The 18,231-nt window shown below is 34.9% G+C and overlaps 1 protein-coding gene across 2 annotated transcripts; it reads left to right on the top strand.

The window, feature by feature from the left end:
• Positions 1-1,707: 1,707 nt before the first annotated feature.
• Positions 1,708-17,427, top strand: LOC145582662 (sucrose transport protein SUC3-like). Of its 2 annotated transcripts, none has more exons than XM_081639649.1 (14): positions 1,708-2,131; positions 4,398-4,463; positions 8,667-8,765; positions 8,852-8,916; positions 9,006-9,090; positions 9,168-9,201; positions 9,324-9,423; positions 10,372-10,447; positions 13,569-13,883; positions 14,478-14,621; positions 14,787-15,020; positions 15,133-15,196; positions 15,281-15,324; positions 16,719-17,427. In XM_081639649.1, the coding sequence occupies exons 1-14, from the start codon at positions 1,871-1,873 to the stop codon at positions 16,884-16,886; spliced, it is 1,755 nt and encodes a 584-aa protein (XP_081495775.1). In that variant the 5' UTR covers positions 1,708-1,870; the 3' UTR covers positions 16,887-17,427. The 2 variants fall into 2 exon arrangements, with proteins under 2 accessions (XP_081495775.1, XP_081495776.1); XM_081639650.1 differs by having other exon boundaries at positions 15,281-15,341; positions 16,719-16,773.
• The last annotated feature ends 804 nt before the right edge of the window (positions 17,428-18,231 follow it).

The raw sequence follows: 18,231 nt of genomic DNA on the forward strand, positions 1-18,231 counted from the left end.
GAAAAATTAGTTTTGAATCATATATATAAATGCCTTGATAGATAAGAAAAGGAAAAAAAAAAAAAGAAAAAGGAAACAGAAAAAAAAAAAAAACAAACAAACATAGAAACAAGAGTAAAACGATGTAGTATCATGGGGGGAGTAGGCAGAATTGGCTAAAGGGGGTTGTAGGTAAAAAATTTCACTATCTTAAACAATGCCTCATTGCCTCCTAGGATTGCATGTCTCAGCCCAAGCTACACTTTATCAAGTGAACTCTACAAAGGGCCTGTTCATATTTACTTAATTTCAGTTCAGTTCAGCTCCAATCAGTTCAGTTGAGTTCAGTTCAGTTCCAATCAGTTCAGTTCAGTTCAGTTCAGTTCAGCTCTTAATTTTCCTCTCACATAAAATATTCATTTCAGCTCAATTCAGTTCAGTTCAGTTCCAATAAGTTCAGTTCAGTTCAGTTCAACTCCAATCAGTTCAGTTCAGTTCAGCTCAGTTCAGTAAATATGAACAGGCCCAAAGTCTAAAATCGAATCCATGATTTTTAATGAAGCCAGAAACAATTGACTTGTTAGTAAAGAATAATATTTATGTCAACATACCATCAACGAAATTTTATGTGAGGGGACATATGTGATAGAATATATAAATCAATCTTGAAATTTACATATTAGTTTGATAGACCCCCGTGAGATATTATTATATACACTCGGGTACACGGTGCAGTTAAGGGTATTTGTTTGCTCATTTGATGATAAAATAAAATGAGTACTAATCATCGATATGAGCAAACAATACCCTTAGATGCACCATACACTCGGGTGTATGTCTCAAAAATTCTACCTAAACAGGTTTTCATGTGAGGGAGTATTTTGTATTAAGTTAACCGAACTTTGAATTCGCCTTATTTTTACATATTTCAAAAAAAATAAGTTCATATCTAATCACCAAAAAATAAAATAAATTAAATTAAATTAGAATCACAGATCATTAAAAAAAAATAATAATAAAATAAAAAAAAAATCCTAACACATTTTATTGTATATTATGCGGTTTTTATTACTGAAAATCTTTAATTTTGCAATAAACAAAATTACGAAAATTACATACTCCCTGTGTTTTTTTTTATTTATTTTTTTTATTTGCATCACTTTCCTTTTTAGGGTGTTTTTTTTTTAAATGCATCACTTCTATATTTGGTAACTTTATACTATATTATATCATTTCTCTCTCTTACTTTAAACCCCACTCAACTTATTTTATAATTTCTCTCTCTTTCATAGTCCCTACTAAAATAATAAAAATATCTATCATCTTCACATACTTTCTCTTTCATAGTTACTTTACTATAATAATTTATTCACCCACTCACAATATTATATTACTCTCCTAAAGCTTTGTGCAATCCAAAGTGATGCAATTAAAAAATAAAAATAAAATAGAGGGAGTATTAATAAAGTATACAATCTATCAAATTAAATCAGTAAAAATAATGTGAAGTACACATGCCCTAAGTCTAAAAGACTTATTACTTTGATAATCAGATTGATTACCCCTTCCAACCTTGGAACCTCTCTAAATTGGACCTTACTCGAAAAGAAAAGGGTGGCTTAACCAACGAAAGACAGCAAACTCGAAGCCTATTCAAACACGCGCATTTTTTCATCTTTAATTTAAAAAAAAAAAAAAAACAAGTACACACCATCGTATCGTATTTCTAACATTTTTGGTCCAAAAAAAGAACACCATCTCAATTCTCATAGTCAATCTCCCAAACACTTTACTTGTGAACGAATCTTTCTCCTCCTAGATCTGCAATCCAATCTCCCCAATTCATGACATTCATCTGAATCAATCGATTCGCTGAGTCAGTGACTCAGCCATGGCGGACATCTCCGATTCAGCGGTGTCGATCCGAGTCCCCTATAAACACCTCAAGCAAGCTTCTGAGGTTGAATTGGTTGATTTTCATCATAATTCTCCTAGGGTTGTTAACGGCGATTCGCCGGAAATTCACCGGCATTCGTCGGATTCGAGATCGGAGAAGAATAGTTTGGTGAAATTGATTCTTAGTTGTACGGTTGCCGCCGGTGTTCAGTTTGGTTGGGCGCTTCAGCTTTCTCTTCTTACTCCTTACATTCAGGTCCATCTTTTTCTTAATTGTCGTTATTAATTCAATAATTGTGTGTGAATTGATGATTGTTATTAGAGATTGGAATTGAATGATTGTGGAATTAGGGTTAGGGATTGAAATTTCGTGTTTTTGTAGTGAGATTACGGAGTGTTGCACTGTTGCAGTGGATAATTGTAGTTGATTTATGGAATGTTTGATAAGGAGTTGTTTCGTGAACAAAGAGGATGTCGCATTTTTGTTGGTTTTGTGGATGTAATTTGAGAAATTATGATTTGAATTAGGTTATTGAGGAATGAAGTGTTGAAAGTGGAATGAGATCACATGACTTTGTCAAAAAGGTTGTCTCTTTGTTAGGGTAACATTATGGTTAGACAATTTATTGTTTGGCTGGCCTTCTTATGATTAGGCCTGTTCACGGATCGGATATCCAATCCGAAGATATCCAACTCATCGGATGTCAGAAATTGATATCCGAATCCGATCCGAAAATTTCAGATATCCAATATCCGATATCCGAAATCATTCGGATCGGATATTTCGGATATCCATTATCCAATGTTATTGAAAACTCAAAATTAATTATGGTTGTATTCCTGTAATCATGTACCTGTTAATCCTGTACTGTTTTTTTTTTTTTTTTTTTGAAAAACCTGTACAATAATTGTAGTAGTCTTTTTTGCAAATTAAATTAATAAAAAAAAACCATTAAATAACATACAACTCCTCAAATACAAGCAGTACTGCAGTAGCATACTAGGAATCTTAGTGCATTACAAAACCAACTCCTCCAATTAAAAATACAAAGCTTAATAAAGTCTCAATATTACAAAGTTTACTAAAGTCTCAATATTACATTTTACTAAATAAAATAGAATCTGAAACCATGACATGTTAGTGACACTCTGCCAAACTAACTAACCACATTTTAGCAAACTCTTAATCAACGAAATTAACTTTTGATTTTACCATCTACAAATTCTCTTAATCAAGCTCCTAAATCCTCAACTCAACTCAAAAATACAAGTGTCTAATCAAGTTAGCAAGCAATCAACCCCAAATACATACCGGAGAGGAGCGGAGATAAGCCGAGCAAATAGGTTGGTGCCGTGTAGATCTGGACGAGTGGAGTGAAGGAGTGAAGGAGTGAAGGAGTGAAGGAGATCTGGAGCGTGGCGGTGGGGTGGGGTGGCGTCGTGGACTCGTGGCGGTGGGGTGGGGACGTGGGGTGGTAGCTTGAGGCCTTGAGCGGCTGAGCGTAGAGAGAGAAAGGGAGGAATTTAGGGTTTTTTGTGAGAGAAATTGAATAGGGTTGTCTAGGGTGAATACTGAATAGGTTGTCTAAATAACTACTGATTTATTAATTTGTTTTAATAATATTTTTTTTTACAAAAATATATTTAATTTCAATATTTGCCCTTTAAATTTTCGGATATCAGTTCGGATATCCGATATCCGAAAATTTAAAAATCAATATCCGAAATTGTATCCGATATCCGATTTTTCGGATCGGATATCCGATCCGAAATGAAAACTCGGATCGGATATCCTAAAATTCGGATCGGTTGCGGATCGGATTTTCGGATTCTCGGATAGTTTTGTACAGGCCTACTTATGATGTCCTGTTTTCGGTTTTGTGTTAAGATTCAAGGAAACAGTATTGAGTAAAAGTATTGGGGCTAGCTGGCTGGCTTTCAAACCTAATTGATTTGGAGTCATGTGACTGTTGAAAAAGTCTAAAAAGTTGTTGTAGCGTTGTAGTGATAGAGTTTATGTTTGAGAGCTTAAACTCAAATTCTAACCTCAAACCAGTTAGTTAAATGGAGTTTTCATGCCAGTTTATTTACTTAGATGGATCAATATGCTGGACCCAAACCCACTAATTTTGTTTCGGGTTTGGGTCTAGTTGTCAAATCTTGTCAGTTTTTGTTAATTCTAGTCTATCATTCAAGGCAATGGTGAGAACAGGGAGATATCCTTCATCATATCAACTCAAGGGAGTGTTTTGTTTGTCGAAATACAAAGAAAAAATAAAGGAAAATTCTTTCATGTTATCTTCAACCTGATGGCCATTTAAGTAAGACTCGGTTCACACTGGCTAGGGCCTTAGGGGGTGCAATGTGGACTTCCCTGCACCTTTTTAATGACTTGGTTTGAGTTATCGATTTATAGTATTTTTGCTTCATATTAATTGTTAAGCTTAATATTAGTGCTGTTCTTTATTATTTATCTACCAAATAATATTAGCTTAACACTGCTGGTTTTACTATCTTTGCAGACTCTTGGAATAGGACATGCATTTTCTTCATTTATTTGGCTTTGTGGCCCTATCACAGGTCTTGTGGTAAGTCCTTGTTTTGTAAGACTTTTCATTGGTTTCTTATCTATCTTCATTTGCCTGCTCCTTTTCTATGTAGGCCCTATTCTCTTCACCTTAAAAAAAAATAATATTAAGTAAAAATAATTTCAGTTCAGTAAAAATAAGTTCACTTCAGTAAAATTAATTTCAGTTCAGTAAAAATAAGTTCAGTTCAGTTAAAATTCAGTTTTCTTAAACAAGAATTATAATAGAAAATTAGTAAAAATAATTTCAGTTTAGTAAAATTAATTTAAGTTCAGTAAAAATAATTTAAGTTCAGCAAATATAATTTTGTTTCAGTAAAAGTAATTTCAGTTCAACAAAAATAAGGTGAAGAGAACGGGGCCGTAATGTTGTGTTTTCAACCCCCTATCACAGGTCTTGTGGTAAGTCCTTGTTTTGTAAGACTTTTCATTGGTTTCTTATCTATCTTCATTTTCCTGCTCCTTTTCTATGTAATGTTGTGTTTTCAACCCCCTATCACAGGTCTTGTGGTAAGTCCTTGTTTTGTAAGACTTTTCATTGGTTTCTTATCTATCTTCATTTGCCTGCTTCTTTTCTATGTAATGTTGTGTTTTCAAACCCACCCCCCCCCCCCCCCCCCCCCAATTGTTAGCTTTCTCCATCATGCTGGTTGTCATAAGAAACTGTATATTTCTTAGGCAGACAATTGTCATATATTATTGGCTTAGGCAATAGGCTTGCTCCACTATGCTGGTTGTCATAAGAAACTGTATATTTCTTAGGTCTGAGAATATATGTGAAACAAATCTGCAATGCAATGTGGAAGGTAGTTACATACAAGGTACATATGGAGGATTTACTAGTCTCTCTGTCCCCATTGTTTGCCCCATTGCAAATAAATGGATCAAACATTAAAAATTTTGACCATAAATTCTCATCAATGAACAACTGATAATATAATCATATAGGATCTTGCAGTGTTTGGAAAAGCACGCCTAAGGCGCAAGGCAATAGGGGTGAGTGCTTATTTTGGTATGGGCGAAGCGTTTTGGGTTAGGTGTACAAAAAGCGCCCGAGGCGCACTTGAAGCAAACTTCAACCAAAATTTTTTAACTGCCCATATAGTGCGCCTCTAGCGCACCTAGACACAACAGAACCCCTCTCGCTTTCGTGCGCCTTAAGCTTTTGTATACATTGGGATCTTGTTAGATTTCTCATTATATATTTTATTTATATCATGATTTTATAATTTTTAGTGTATAGAAATGAAGTTATATACGTTTTAAAACGCATTTTGGAGACCGTGAAAAGTCAAATGGGGCAAAAAAATAGGGACAAAGGGAGTACCTACTAAAGTTGGGGCTTTTCCAACTACTACTTTTTTTAAAAAAAGAGTTGTTAACTAATTGATTAACTAAATAGTGATCATGATCTCGTCCAATAGATAGTACTCCATAGCTAACACCTTATTTAGTAATTAACAAAGCCACAACTATAGTAGGTAATAAGTAATAAATATTAAAATAAAATATACACCAATTGGCTGGACAACCTTACACCATTGACTTGGATTTGAGTTGGTTTGGTCAACGCTCAAATCAACACCATCTTTGAGCAGCTGAGCTATCCATTTGTGGTTGTATTGGGTTGATTTATTGGTTATTTGGCTATTTTGATACTAAGGTAGTTTGGGTGTTAAAAGACACTTGACGTACAAGGAAGCTATTAGGCTTAATCCTAATCCAATAAGGTTAAGTTATTTTTTTTTAATGTTTTATCAGGGGTTCTACATGATTTTACTAGTCCCCAAGGATTGAAAAACAAAATAGTATTTAAAATTATTGTTAGGGGTCCTTGTCTAATTAGGTGTTTATTTTCTATCTTATTTAATGTTATATTATTCTACTATTTTTATTGCGTCTATAAGGTCCTAAGGTTATAACATCTTTATTAAGAGTTAAGTTACTTGAGTTTTCATTAAAACTTGTGTGGACTTGTGAGATGCATGTTCTCAGGGGTCTTATTCACGATTTCACCCCACGTTGGTAATGTAGCAATCTAGTTTTACACTTTGTTTGGATGGAAGGAAATAGAAGGAAGTGAAGAGAAAGGGTAGGGGACAATTGCTCTTGTTTGGGTAAAGGATTGGGGGAAGGAAAGGGAAGGAGAAGGAGGGATCACTTTTCCATCTCTCTTTAATTTGCATAGTCTTTTTAAAATTAGAGAGATTTGAAGGGAAAATGAAGCTCACTCTTCCCTTCCTCTTCTTTCCCTCCCTTTCCTTAACTTCTTTGTACAAACAAAGCATGAGTTGATCTTGAGATAGGAGAGGCTAATTAATATCAAATATGCTCTAAGGAGCCTACTATTTTTACCGCATTGGCTACTCTCTACCTCCAAGAGCACCATTAAGATAGAATTGTTGCTCTACATATAAGGACGCACCAGGGAATGCTGGTTGAATGGAACGGTTGGCGGAGATTTATTAATGGGTTTTTAACCTCCTTTACAATGATTACTTTAAGAAGTACTCCCTTTGTCCCTATATTTTTGGCCCATTTGACTTTTCATGATCTTTAAGATGCGTCTTAAAACACGCATATTTTTCGTTTTCATATGCGTAAAATTATAAAAAAAATTGATATTAGTAAAATATACAACATGACTATATTAGCTGATGGGATTTGATAAAAAAGAAAAGAAAGGAAGTGAGTTTTTTTATTTTCTCATGTTTGATATGATAAATGATATGGGAATTGGTAGGAAAGGAAAGGAAGTGGAAGGAAAGAGTCTTTACAAGAAATTTCACTTTCCTTTCCTCCCAAAATTGGAGGAATTTGAGAGGAAAGAGAAAGATAAAAGATGTTTCCTTTCACTTCCTTTCCCTTCGTTTCCTTACATTTACCAAACATCAGAAAATATAATCACTTTCTCTTCCTTTCTTTTCTCTTCCTTTCCTTTCTTTTCCTTTCCTTTACTAATATACTTATAGATTAACGGGAATTTATAGTCAAAGTTTTTAAAATTTGAACCACATTTACACAATGGGGAAAAAAAATGATTGCTCTCCTTTCCAAACATCCTCCCAAAAAGGATTATGTTTTCTATCCCTATTCTTGAACCTTACCAAAGGAATGAAAAATGTGGGTAATATAATACAAATTATGACATTATTTAACATAAAAAGAATTTTAAAAAATAAATAAATAAAAGGCAACAAGAAGGCCAAGAACAACCCTTTGAATATGATGATGAATTGATGACTTAACTCCCATTAAAAACTCTTCAAGGAAACCAATCACAATTTTACTAGCTTTATTGTTAAGTAGTGGTGACCTCTTGTATCTTGAAGATCATGTATAATTTCTTCTTTAAAAGGAGTGTGAGTGAGAGTCAAGCAATGAAATACATAGTGCTAGAGATTCTCATTCTCTTGAATTGTACTGAGAAATTAAGAAAATGAGGTGCTGAGAAGGGAGAGAGAAAGAGATGACATGGGTGAATAGGAGATCAACCAAAGAAAGTGGAGGGTGGCGGCTGCTTGGGAAAAGAATGCATTTATGTACTTAGGTTTCATATTGATATATGGAGTTAGATGTAACAAAAAATAAACACAAATCTTCAAATGGGTCCGACTCGGTTCACTCGGGTCAGACCCTACACAAGATCCGAGTCTGATCCACCTCTCATTCAGAGCCGGACTTTTTTTGGCAGACTCGGATTTGGACTACTATGTACTTATTATTGGATTTGGATTGCGTTTTTTTATTTTTTTTCTTAGGATCGAGTCGGTTCCAAACTAAATTGCCATCCCTAGTATGAGGCTAACATGTGCATTTGCATCATACTCTAGTTTTTGTTATTGGGAAACTGAAGTATGGTAGACACAAGATCTTACTCTCATCATCTATTCACCTAGAGGCACCTTAAAGTTTGTTTTCTTTGTTTTAAGCAATCTTAATGTACACTCCAATCAGCGATCCTATCTTACTATCAGTCTGCAATACTGCTGTAGATTGTATTGTAGTGACGGTGGTGATGGATATGAATAAATTGAGTAGAACTAAGCTTGCTGAAATCTGATAACTACTTTTTTGCCTTGAGTAACGTTGAATACTTGAATTTGGTGCTTATCTGCATGGATCAGTTTCAGGTTGTGTTCAAAAGAGCTGTGATTTGATATGCATCTTGTCTTTACCAAATTCCAATGCTATCTTGGTTCAGGTTCAACCATGTGTTGGTATCTGGAGTGATAAATGCACTTCTAAATATGGCAGAAGGCGGCCCTTTATTCTTGCTGGATCCCTCATGATCTCTGCTGCTGTGAGCACTTGTAGATTTATGTTATTCAGAGAAATCTTTGTGTGATTATTGTTATTTAGCTGCTGAATTTAAGCCTTTTACTTTAGGTCATAATAATAGGCTTTTCTGCAGACATTGGATATTTGTTAGGAGACACCAAGGAGCACTGCAGGTTGCTACTATTTATCGTTGTTTGTTTGCCATAATTTTTTTTTCCTTATCTTTTTCTTTCATAAATCCTTTTTATTCACTCATTGGCAGTACATTCAAAGGTACTCGAACAATGGCAACTATCACATTTGTTGTTGGTTTTTGGATGTTGGATCTTGCTAATAATACTGTGCAGGTTAGCTATCTAACTTGCATCATTAGACTAGTTCTTTCTTCTATGACCTATATGTTACTTAGCATTTTGATTTGCAGGGCCCAGCTCGAGCTCTTTTGGCTGATTTATCAGGTGATTAGGTTTTATCTCTTCACAAGTTCACATTAACTTCCTTGTTACTATTGTGATCATGCTCCTTGTGTAGTTTCTTATGTACATCATGATGTTTACTACTAGCGTTCTTGTGATTTTAGGACCTGAACAACGGAATGCTGCAAATGCCGTGTTTGCCTCCTGGATGGCTGTCGGTAACATCTTGGGGTTCTTATCTGGTGCTAGTGGAAATTGGCACAAGTAAGGGTTTTGTTTTTTTGGGATGTTTTTGCATAATAGGATCAAAATTACTTTAGGCTTGTGAATTTCTTTCTCAGAGATATTTAATGGATCGAAACAACTAATGAATGGCTCATGCCTCATCATTTTAATGGAGCGTCATGAATGCTGCATTTTTAATCTGACTTTTCATTTGTCTAGTTTAACTGTTTGGTTTTTGATTGTATTATTTTTCTAAAACTTTGTGAGGAATACTGTTTTCTATATTGACAACGTAAGGTTAAAGACAAAAATACTACCTGTGTTACATGTTTTGTGCAACATTTTCCAAAAATGAAAGCTACACATTATGTGCAACCATTCTTTCCTTTTTTAGTAAGGTTTTAGAATGAAATTACCACAATACCCCCAATTTAAAATTAATAACATTTCTTAAGTTACTAAACCAAATTTAATTAAGCAATTAATCACCTCTCTCTCTCTCTCTCTCTCTCTCTCATACCTTCAAACAGAACTACCATCATCATCAACGATCACCACAAACACTACCAACCCAAGCCTCTTTGTTGCACTTAACATGTAACAGAGGTAGTAATTGTTATTAGGGAAGAAAGAAAATGAGTTTTGTGAGAATATAGGTTGTCTTTAAATTTGGCATTGTAGAGGAGGTAGAAACAAGGAAATATCAGTGCTATAATGGAAGCCCTCTTATTGAGAAATTCTTTATTCTTCCATTCCATTTTTTCTTCCCTCATTCCTTCTATTCCTTCGTTTAGAAACAACAAACTTTAGCTTGATTTCATTCAAAAAGTTTTCTTGATTTTGTGTGTGGATTTTTGAGGATATATTCAATTCCTCTTACTGGTAAATATATGAAGTTCAGATGCTACTGTTGCTTCTCTATTCACTTTATATTTACTTTTTTATATTTATTTTTTATGTTTGTTTTGGTACTTTAATTATGTGCAGGTGGTTCCCCTTTCTGACAAACCGTGCTTGCTGTGAAGCTTGTGGAAATTTGAAAGCAGCATTTCTGATTGCAGTGGTAGGTTATAGTTCTCTTACTTATCTTATTGCTTATATCTGCACACTGCTATGTTATCTCTGTGAATGTCCTTGTACTTTGAATATGTTCTTCCAAGATTAATTCATTATCTATCATTACTTTTCTTTCTTTCTCTCTTTTTAATTTTGTTATTGTTGTTGAAATAATCTATCATTATATTCATTATAGCTTATCTTCTTGCATCAAGCTTAATTTTGTGAGCCTGTTCAGTGTGCCAGTTTTGTTACCTTATCTGCTTGTGTCTGCTGTAAACTTGTAACTTTTTCCTCTATATCCATTTGTCTTTAAATTTCCTGTTGGAGAATAATGCATGTATGGGTTATGTTGTTAATCACCTATAGAACACTGTTGTTTGCATCATGATATGACTGAGAACTTCTAACTTTCTATTTGCACTGCTTCTTGACAACTCTTGAAGACATGTTGGTTTTTATGCATCAAAATATCTCATGCAGTCATGCATAAACCATTCCATTTCCAATTTTTCCTGTGACCTATTTGATTGAGTGAATAAGGGAGTTTCTTGTTGTTAGCTGCTATCATATTGTTACTTTGATTGGCAGTTATTTTGGTGCTATTGTGCTGATTGAATTCTGTTTATGACAATACTTTGTGAAACTGAAACTTTTCCAATATATTTGGGGGTAACTTACTGAGGACTAGGTACCCTATCATGATCCTTTTTAAAGCTGTTAGGTTGCTTCTGTAGTTTTAGAACAGATGAACTGAGGAGAGGAAAAAAAAAAAAAGAGGAAGGTCTAAGCTCCTTCTCCCTGCTGGGACTCTATTGCTGATGCTGAATTGTGAAGCACCATGAATCCAAAATCTTCATCGATAATCCTGCGTAATTTTTTTGGTTGCACCTATTGCCTTATAATTAACACCCTTGAGGAAAATGGTGTGTTGTTAAGGTTAGATTGTTAGGAGCTTGCTGACATCAATTTGGCAGGCCTTTCTTCACCGTCTCATGTGGGAAACTTGATGGAAAAGGAAGAAGGGGTCGAGGATATGTTGAGATTGTGGTTGATAAATGATGCAGGGTATTAAGACAAGTATGGTGATGCAATTTTCTTTTTTATGTTAGTATCTTAATTTGGCTCAATAGTGGTGAACAGTGGGAAATCAAGCTAATATTATGGTGGTATAATATCGTATTGGAGGTCGTAATGGTTTCTTATAGCCTTATAGGTATTTGAGCTTGTTCCTGGATTTATTGTTTATATTTGACAACAATAATCCCAATTATACCGGTCTTCTTTGCATTATCCCAATTATGCTATATCTTATTTTCTCATAACCGTCCAGTGACCTACACTAAACTATTAAGCAGGCAATTAATACATGTGTTACTCAAAATTGACTCCCAAAATCTTATTTATCATATATATTAGCTCCATAAAGTCCATATTACTCCCTTTCTCCTCCCATCTTACCTGTTGATTATGAATAAAAACAAGGGACAAACTGTTACTATTCTCATGCCTGAAATATTCTGAAGTTGAGCCCAACACCTCTAAAGTAGCTACTGCAATTAACTCTTAATGGTTGAACCATTCAATCGTATATAATTTTGCCTATGAACTCTATTGTAATAAACTCTTCACCTACATCTTTTCTCCTCCCGTAGTCCTGTCTTACTTGTTAATAATAAATAAAAACAAGGGACAAACCTTTACTACTCTCGTGCTTGAAATGTCCTGGAGTTGAGCCCAACACCTTTAAAGTAGCTACTGCAATCAATTCTTAATGATTAAATCATTGAATCTTATAAAGTTTTGCCTATGAATTACTGCAATAAACTCTTAACCAGTTAACCTACATCCTTTAGTCAAAATCTTCTTATTCCCTTATAAGGTCTCCAGCTCATTTTCCCTGTCATTTTCTAGAATTTGGGTTAATTCTAGGTATATATCTCTTTTACCATTTGCTGGTTGAGATTTGTGAAGCTTGCTGTAAAGTGTTATGGACGGGAGAGTTTATTTCTTTTTTAAGAGAAGAGGGGGGGGGGGGGGGTTGGGGGGTTCACAACTCACAACGCTATAATTTCTTTGTTCCTCTCTTGTATCCCCTTACAATTTCTCTATCCTTTAGGGTCTTTCATGGCGTTTGTGACTTTGTGTAGTTCTGCAAGCAATCGTCTCTTCAGCAATGGGCCGGAAAGTATGTTTCCTACTTTCTTCTTACTTGAAAGTTGAACCATTGAGATAAACTTCGTTGATTGCACCTCCTTTCTGTGTCTTGATGGTGCTCTTTTCATTTATTAATGTAGAGTGAGGATTTCATCCCTGTTTGTTGCTTATTATGATGTCCTGGGAGCAGTACTTTGCTTGTCTGATAGGGCTGACCAAATTCTTGTGGAATTCATGTGACATTAGTTAAAGGTTGTTATTCTATTGTCTCAGTTTCATACACAAAAATTTAGTCTTAGTTGGGTAACTAGTCTAACTAGTAACTGCTTATTGAGATTCATTAATTTCTTCATAAAGAAAAGATTGAGGTGTTAGAGAAGTATATATGCTTAATTTGTAAACATAATTGAACACATCACTTGAGCTACAATGATGTAGTGGAATCTTTCAATTTTTTTCCATTTATTTTGTGACAGCCATGATGCATGATGTAGCACCTGTTGGATACTGCTTCTAGTAGTCTATGGTAACCTCTGCAATTGCAACCAACAACTACTTTAAGATCATATGAATGTTACTCATCCACCAACTTATCAGGAGGAGCTATATAGGTTTTTGTTTTTGTTTTTGTTATGCATATATCATGCTTTTGGTTTATCTGTCTCTCTCCCTCTCTTTATTCAAAACTATTAGAGGAGGGAAGGAGTAAAGAACAGAAAATTAAGAGAGGACAAGAGAGAGAAGAAAAATGTAGTAAATGTGCTCTACTGTTGACATGATTTTGCCTACATATTAAACCTATCTATATCCCTCCAGCTTCCACAAGAATTGAAGGCATTGGCTTTATATTGACAATTCACTTTTATAGTACTGATTGGCAAGAATTCTAAGAAAATTGCCAAAGATCTTTTTATATAATTGCTATTCTATACTATAAGCAGACTCAAAGGTTTCATATGTGATGAATGCAGGTCTTCTTGACGTTATGTACGCTTGTAACTCTTTACTTTGCCGAAGAAGTTCCCCTAGATGCAGGTCCATCTCAGAGACTATCAGATTCTGCTCCATTACTAGATGACTCTCAACGACTGTCAACGGAACTTTCTAATTCAAAGCCCCACGATAGTAATTCGCTGCCTTACACTGAGAATGCTGAAAGGAATGAAGAAAATCATGATAAAGGTTTTAATGACGGACCTGGAGCTGTTATGGTGAAGTTGTTGACTAGCTTAAGACATCTACCACCTGCAATGCATTCAGTGCTTATTGTAACAGCTCTCACTTGGGTATGCTTTCCCTACTTTTATATTCCTTTTGTTTTTTTGGGGGGAGAGGGGTAAGTGTTTTGAGACAATTTCTATATTTGATGAGGTTGAGAAAGTGGCCTTGTTAAAAGTATTTCTAGTTCTGTTGGCTGTTGCCACTTGTTTGTCTCTTTTAAACTTACCTTCTATTTAAAAATAATCAAAGTCAAAAGTCATGTAATATCAAAATACTTGTCAACTTCTTTTGGCAAGTACAGTTACAGATATTTTACTTGTCAACTTCGATTATTTTTTTTTATCAAATTATACTGAGCAACAAAGAAGTCAACAAGTCTCTCAATATTTCATTCTTGAATTGTTCCCTTTTTTATACCCTCCAATCTACATAGCCCTCCATTTAATAATAGTATGGGTCAAAAGTTATTAACACAAACTTTGACAGGTATTTCTCTTTAAATGGCTTTTTTAGTCGTTCTCTTTTTTATTTTTGACACTATTTCTCTTTAAATAATTTTCCTGTATAGTAGGTTTAATGTGTGAGGGTGAAATAGAATGACATTAATTTACAGTTAATCATAGAGTTCCGCAATAAATATATTCTACTCTGTTATGCAGGTTTCCTGGTTTCCCTTTTTGCTTTTTGATACTGATTGGATGGGAAGAGAAGTCTATCATGGGGATCCTATTGGAAATGCCTCTAAAGTAAAAGCCTATGATCAAGGTGTCAGAGAAGGTGCTGTCGGATTGCTTCTAAATTCAGTAAGAGCTAAACATGTTACATTTGCTCTCTGTGGCTAATGCAGTTTTGTGACATTGATAATTGTTACTGGTGTTTATTCATGGAAAATAATAATGTTTGGGCCCTGTTTTTTTACCCCCTTTATTGTGAAAGCTTATAGTTTTGTGTCATTTGCATTTTTGTAGGTTGTCCTTGGTGTTGGCTCTTTTTTAATTGAACCCATGTGCCGGCATCTGGGGACTAAAGTTGTGTGGGCTTTGAGCAATTTTATTGTATTCATCTGCATGGCTAGCATTGCTGTGATCAGTTTTGTTTCTCTCAGAAGTTACTCCCAAGGTGTAGAACATGTGATTGGAGAAAACTCATCAACCAGGATTGCTGCCCTAGTTATATTTGCCATGCTTGGTTTCCCTCTCTCTGTAAGACCAAGTTTTCCTGGAATAATTGAATTTATTTATCATCTTTAAAAGAGATATTTATTTGGCTAATGTTGTATAATAATCTCTCCTATGAATCTCCCCTACATGGCAGATAACTTATAGTGTACCCTATTCTGTCACTGCCTCAGTGACTGCCGATTCTGGAGGTGGTCAAGGTATGTCTAACAGGTTGTCTCTCGTGTTATAATTATTAGCTTTGATGCCTACCTTTTCACTCTGAATTAATTATATTTATGTAGGATTGGCACTTGGAGTTCTGAATCTTGCAATTGTTGTCCCTCAGGTAATTTGCATTGTTTGGTTAGTTTCTCCTTCATTCGAAACTTATCTGGATGGATAGGCTTAGTTTTGCACCAAGCCCTAAAGTAGTTATACTAACTCCCTTTAATAATGCTTATAACATTTACTGTTTGCACAAGAATTAAGGCAAAGGAAAGAATGTAAAAACGGCAGGTGTGCAAGAAAAAGGTAGATATAGTAAAAGAGTGAGGGAAAAAGGAGGGTGGGGTGTAAGAAAAAGGTAAATAAAGTAAGAGAGAGTGGAAGGCGTAAATATTGTGGGGTAAGAGAAGGTAGTAAAAGGGGTTTATTAAATATGGAATAAAGTAGATATGTTAAGCTATGTTACCAGTACCGTGTCGGACCCTCGACACTCGGACGTGGGTAGGACACTTAGACACTTCATTTTAGTTCAAATCATGGAAATTTTTCATAAAATAGCCAAGTCGGACATGGGTACTCGAGTCCGAGTAACATAGATGTTAGAACATTATAAAATAAAAATAATAGGGGATATGTTAAAACCGTTAATGAAATGGAGGTAGTATTTGTTTGCACGTGTGTGTTAATAAGAGAAATTAGAAATATAATCACCCTTGTTAATTAGTTGCTTTTCCTAATTCTAATCTGTGATCACTGAAAATGAATATCATGTTTTGTGTCTACAAACTTGGCTGGAAATTTTATTTTAAGCAGTTGCTGATAAGTTCCTCTTCATGGAGAATCACAGGATTTTAGGAAGTGAATATTGCCATCAAGTTTATTTGCATTTATTTGTTAATTACAGCAAAAATAAAGTTTTAGTTTCGCATTTTCATGTTTCCTAATTTTTTGAAATCAGATTTCTATATTTCGGCTTCTCTTTTCGAGCAAAACATAGTTTGTAATCATGAAGTATGAGCAACCTCTACAATATATTTTTAAAATTAGTAAATTTATATTGTTAGACTCCAAGGATTTGAGTTATCTTTATTAAACTTATCACAGCAAGTTGATCAGACAGTCAAACCTGTGGCAAATAGAGAAATAAAAAGAAACAAATTATAAGAATCAAGTAGCCTGTGTTCAACCTTCTTTCATAAATGCGTTATTATCATCTATTTCAAGCTGACTAATAATGAATAGGAATGGAAAAACATTTCTTGGCTGTCTTTTACCTTGTTTAGTTTTTTTTTTTTTTTTTTTTTGCTTTCCCCTCCTCCCCTTCACCCCCCCCCCCTCTCACTCTTCCCCAAGAACACACATACACACACACAATAAAAAATAATAAAATAAAAAGAGCTGCCCTATGGCGCTTTAATCAACAGGTGGGAAAGGTTGCAGGGAGAACAAAGTAATGGAAACAAAAAGGCTGTTATTTTAGGAGTATATTCTAAACGGATGTCTGCTTGATTGTAGATGATTGTATCACTTGGTGCTGGGCCATGGGATGCCTTATTTGGTGGAGGAAATGTACCTGCATTTGTTTTGGCCTCTTTAGCTGCACTTACAGCTGGTGTTGTTGCAACATTGAAGATGCCTAATATTTCTGGCAGCTTCAAGTCAGCTGGCATGCATGTTGGGTGATAGCGTTTACCTGCAATGAGCCTAATAAACAGAGTATGTGATTATCAGCTGACACAAATGCCAACTATAGGTATAATGCATTGGAGTGATCCCCTTACTCATATGTGCAGCTTATCGTCCTACAGTTATCATCTAACACGATCATTCAATTCATTTTTTAGCCTCGTTTTGGCATTTGTAACTTATAGTTAATACATAGGGCCATCGTTGATAGGAACTTACATTACATACAGGAGGTGAGCTACTGAGCTGTGCTACCCCGTGTAATTTTACGTATAAAAAGGGTAAAGGGCATGTTCTCAACCCACTGATAGGCGAAAAAATATACAATTTTGTAAATGATGTTAAGCTCTATGGTCTTCTAGAGCACTAATTTTGCTGCGTTTTTCACATCCTATAGAATAGCTGCTTGCAATTAGATATTTAGGAGGATGCCTGCTGTGATGGCAAGGTAAATCTGTATTACTTTTTTCCGCTTTGTACACACCATATGAATCATGGTAACTTTTTGGGCACTGTAATGTTATGTCTTAATTCTACTCTTTTTTTTGTTTTTTTTTCCTTGTTCTTGCATGCTATTCTTGAGAATGTAAATTACGAAATTTGACTTAAACACTATTCATGATGTTTAAGAAAAGGTATGGTCTGATCTAGTCTAGAGTTTTCAGGTTAAACTCAATTGTTTGATTCTCTTAAGAATAAATTTTAAGTTGATGAATTAAAATGAAGAAATTAGCCTAAAGATGCATGACCAATTGATATACTTCGTATTATGTCGAGATGAATGTTTGTGAAGGTAACTCAATGACAGTTTTAGCAAGCGATAAATTGTGTTTTGGTGGAATTAAGAATGTATATAGATGGTATTTTATACAACAAAAGTGACATGTACATACTAATACACTCGCCTAACGATGAAGCTACCTAATGGCACAACCCACCCCTCCTTAACACCATATCATACGTTGTTGCTTATTGTTGTTCACCATCTTCGACTGCCCCTTCCCGATAGCTTAACATGTCCCCGGCTTTTGATTAGGTTTTGCCATGTAGTACTCACAACACAACTCTCAGTCCCATCGAGGTGCTTTGCACCAAGCTCGCTCGCCTACTCCCATAGCTCACCCCCAATGCTAATTTGAGTGCCCCACCAAAGCACTCTATATTTCGTCCCAAGCAACAAGTTTGCTCTTTATACAGCGCTAAACTGGGTTGTGGCGGCTTCCCCTCCCTACACCGCGATTTGTACCTAGACACATGTATCAATATTGACACAATTCAAAAATAAATCAATTAGAATTCAACACTTTTTAATCATGTTTCATGCTCGTATTATTATGCAGTT

Source organism: Chenopodium album, chromosome 15, assembly GCF_948465745.1.
Source record: "Chenopodium album chromosome 15, dcCheAlbu1.1, whole genome shotgun sequence".
Lineage (NCBI taxonomy): Eukaryota > Viridiplantae > Streptophyta > Magnoliopsida > Caryophyllales > Amaranthaceae > Chenopodium > Chenopodium album.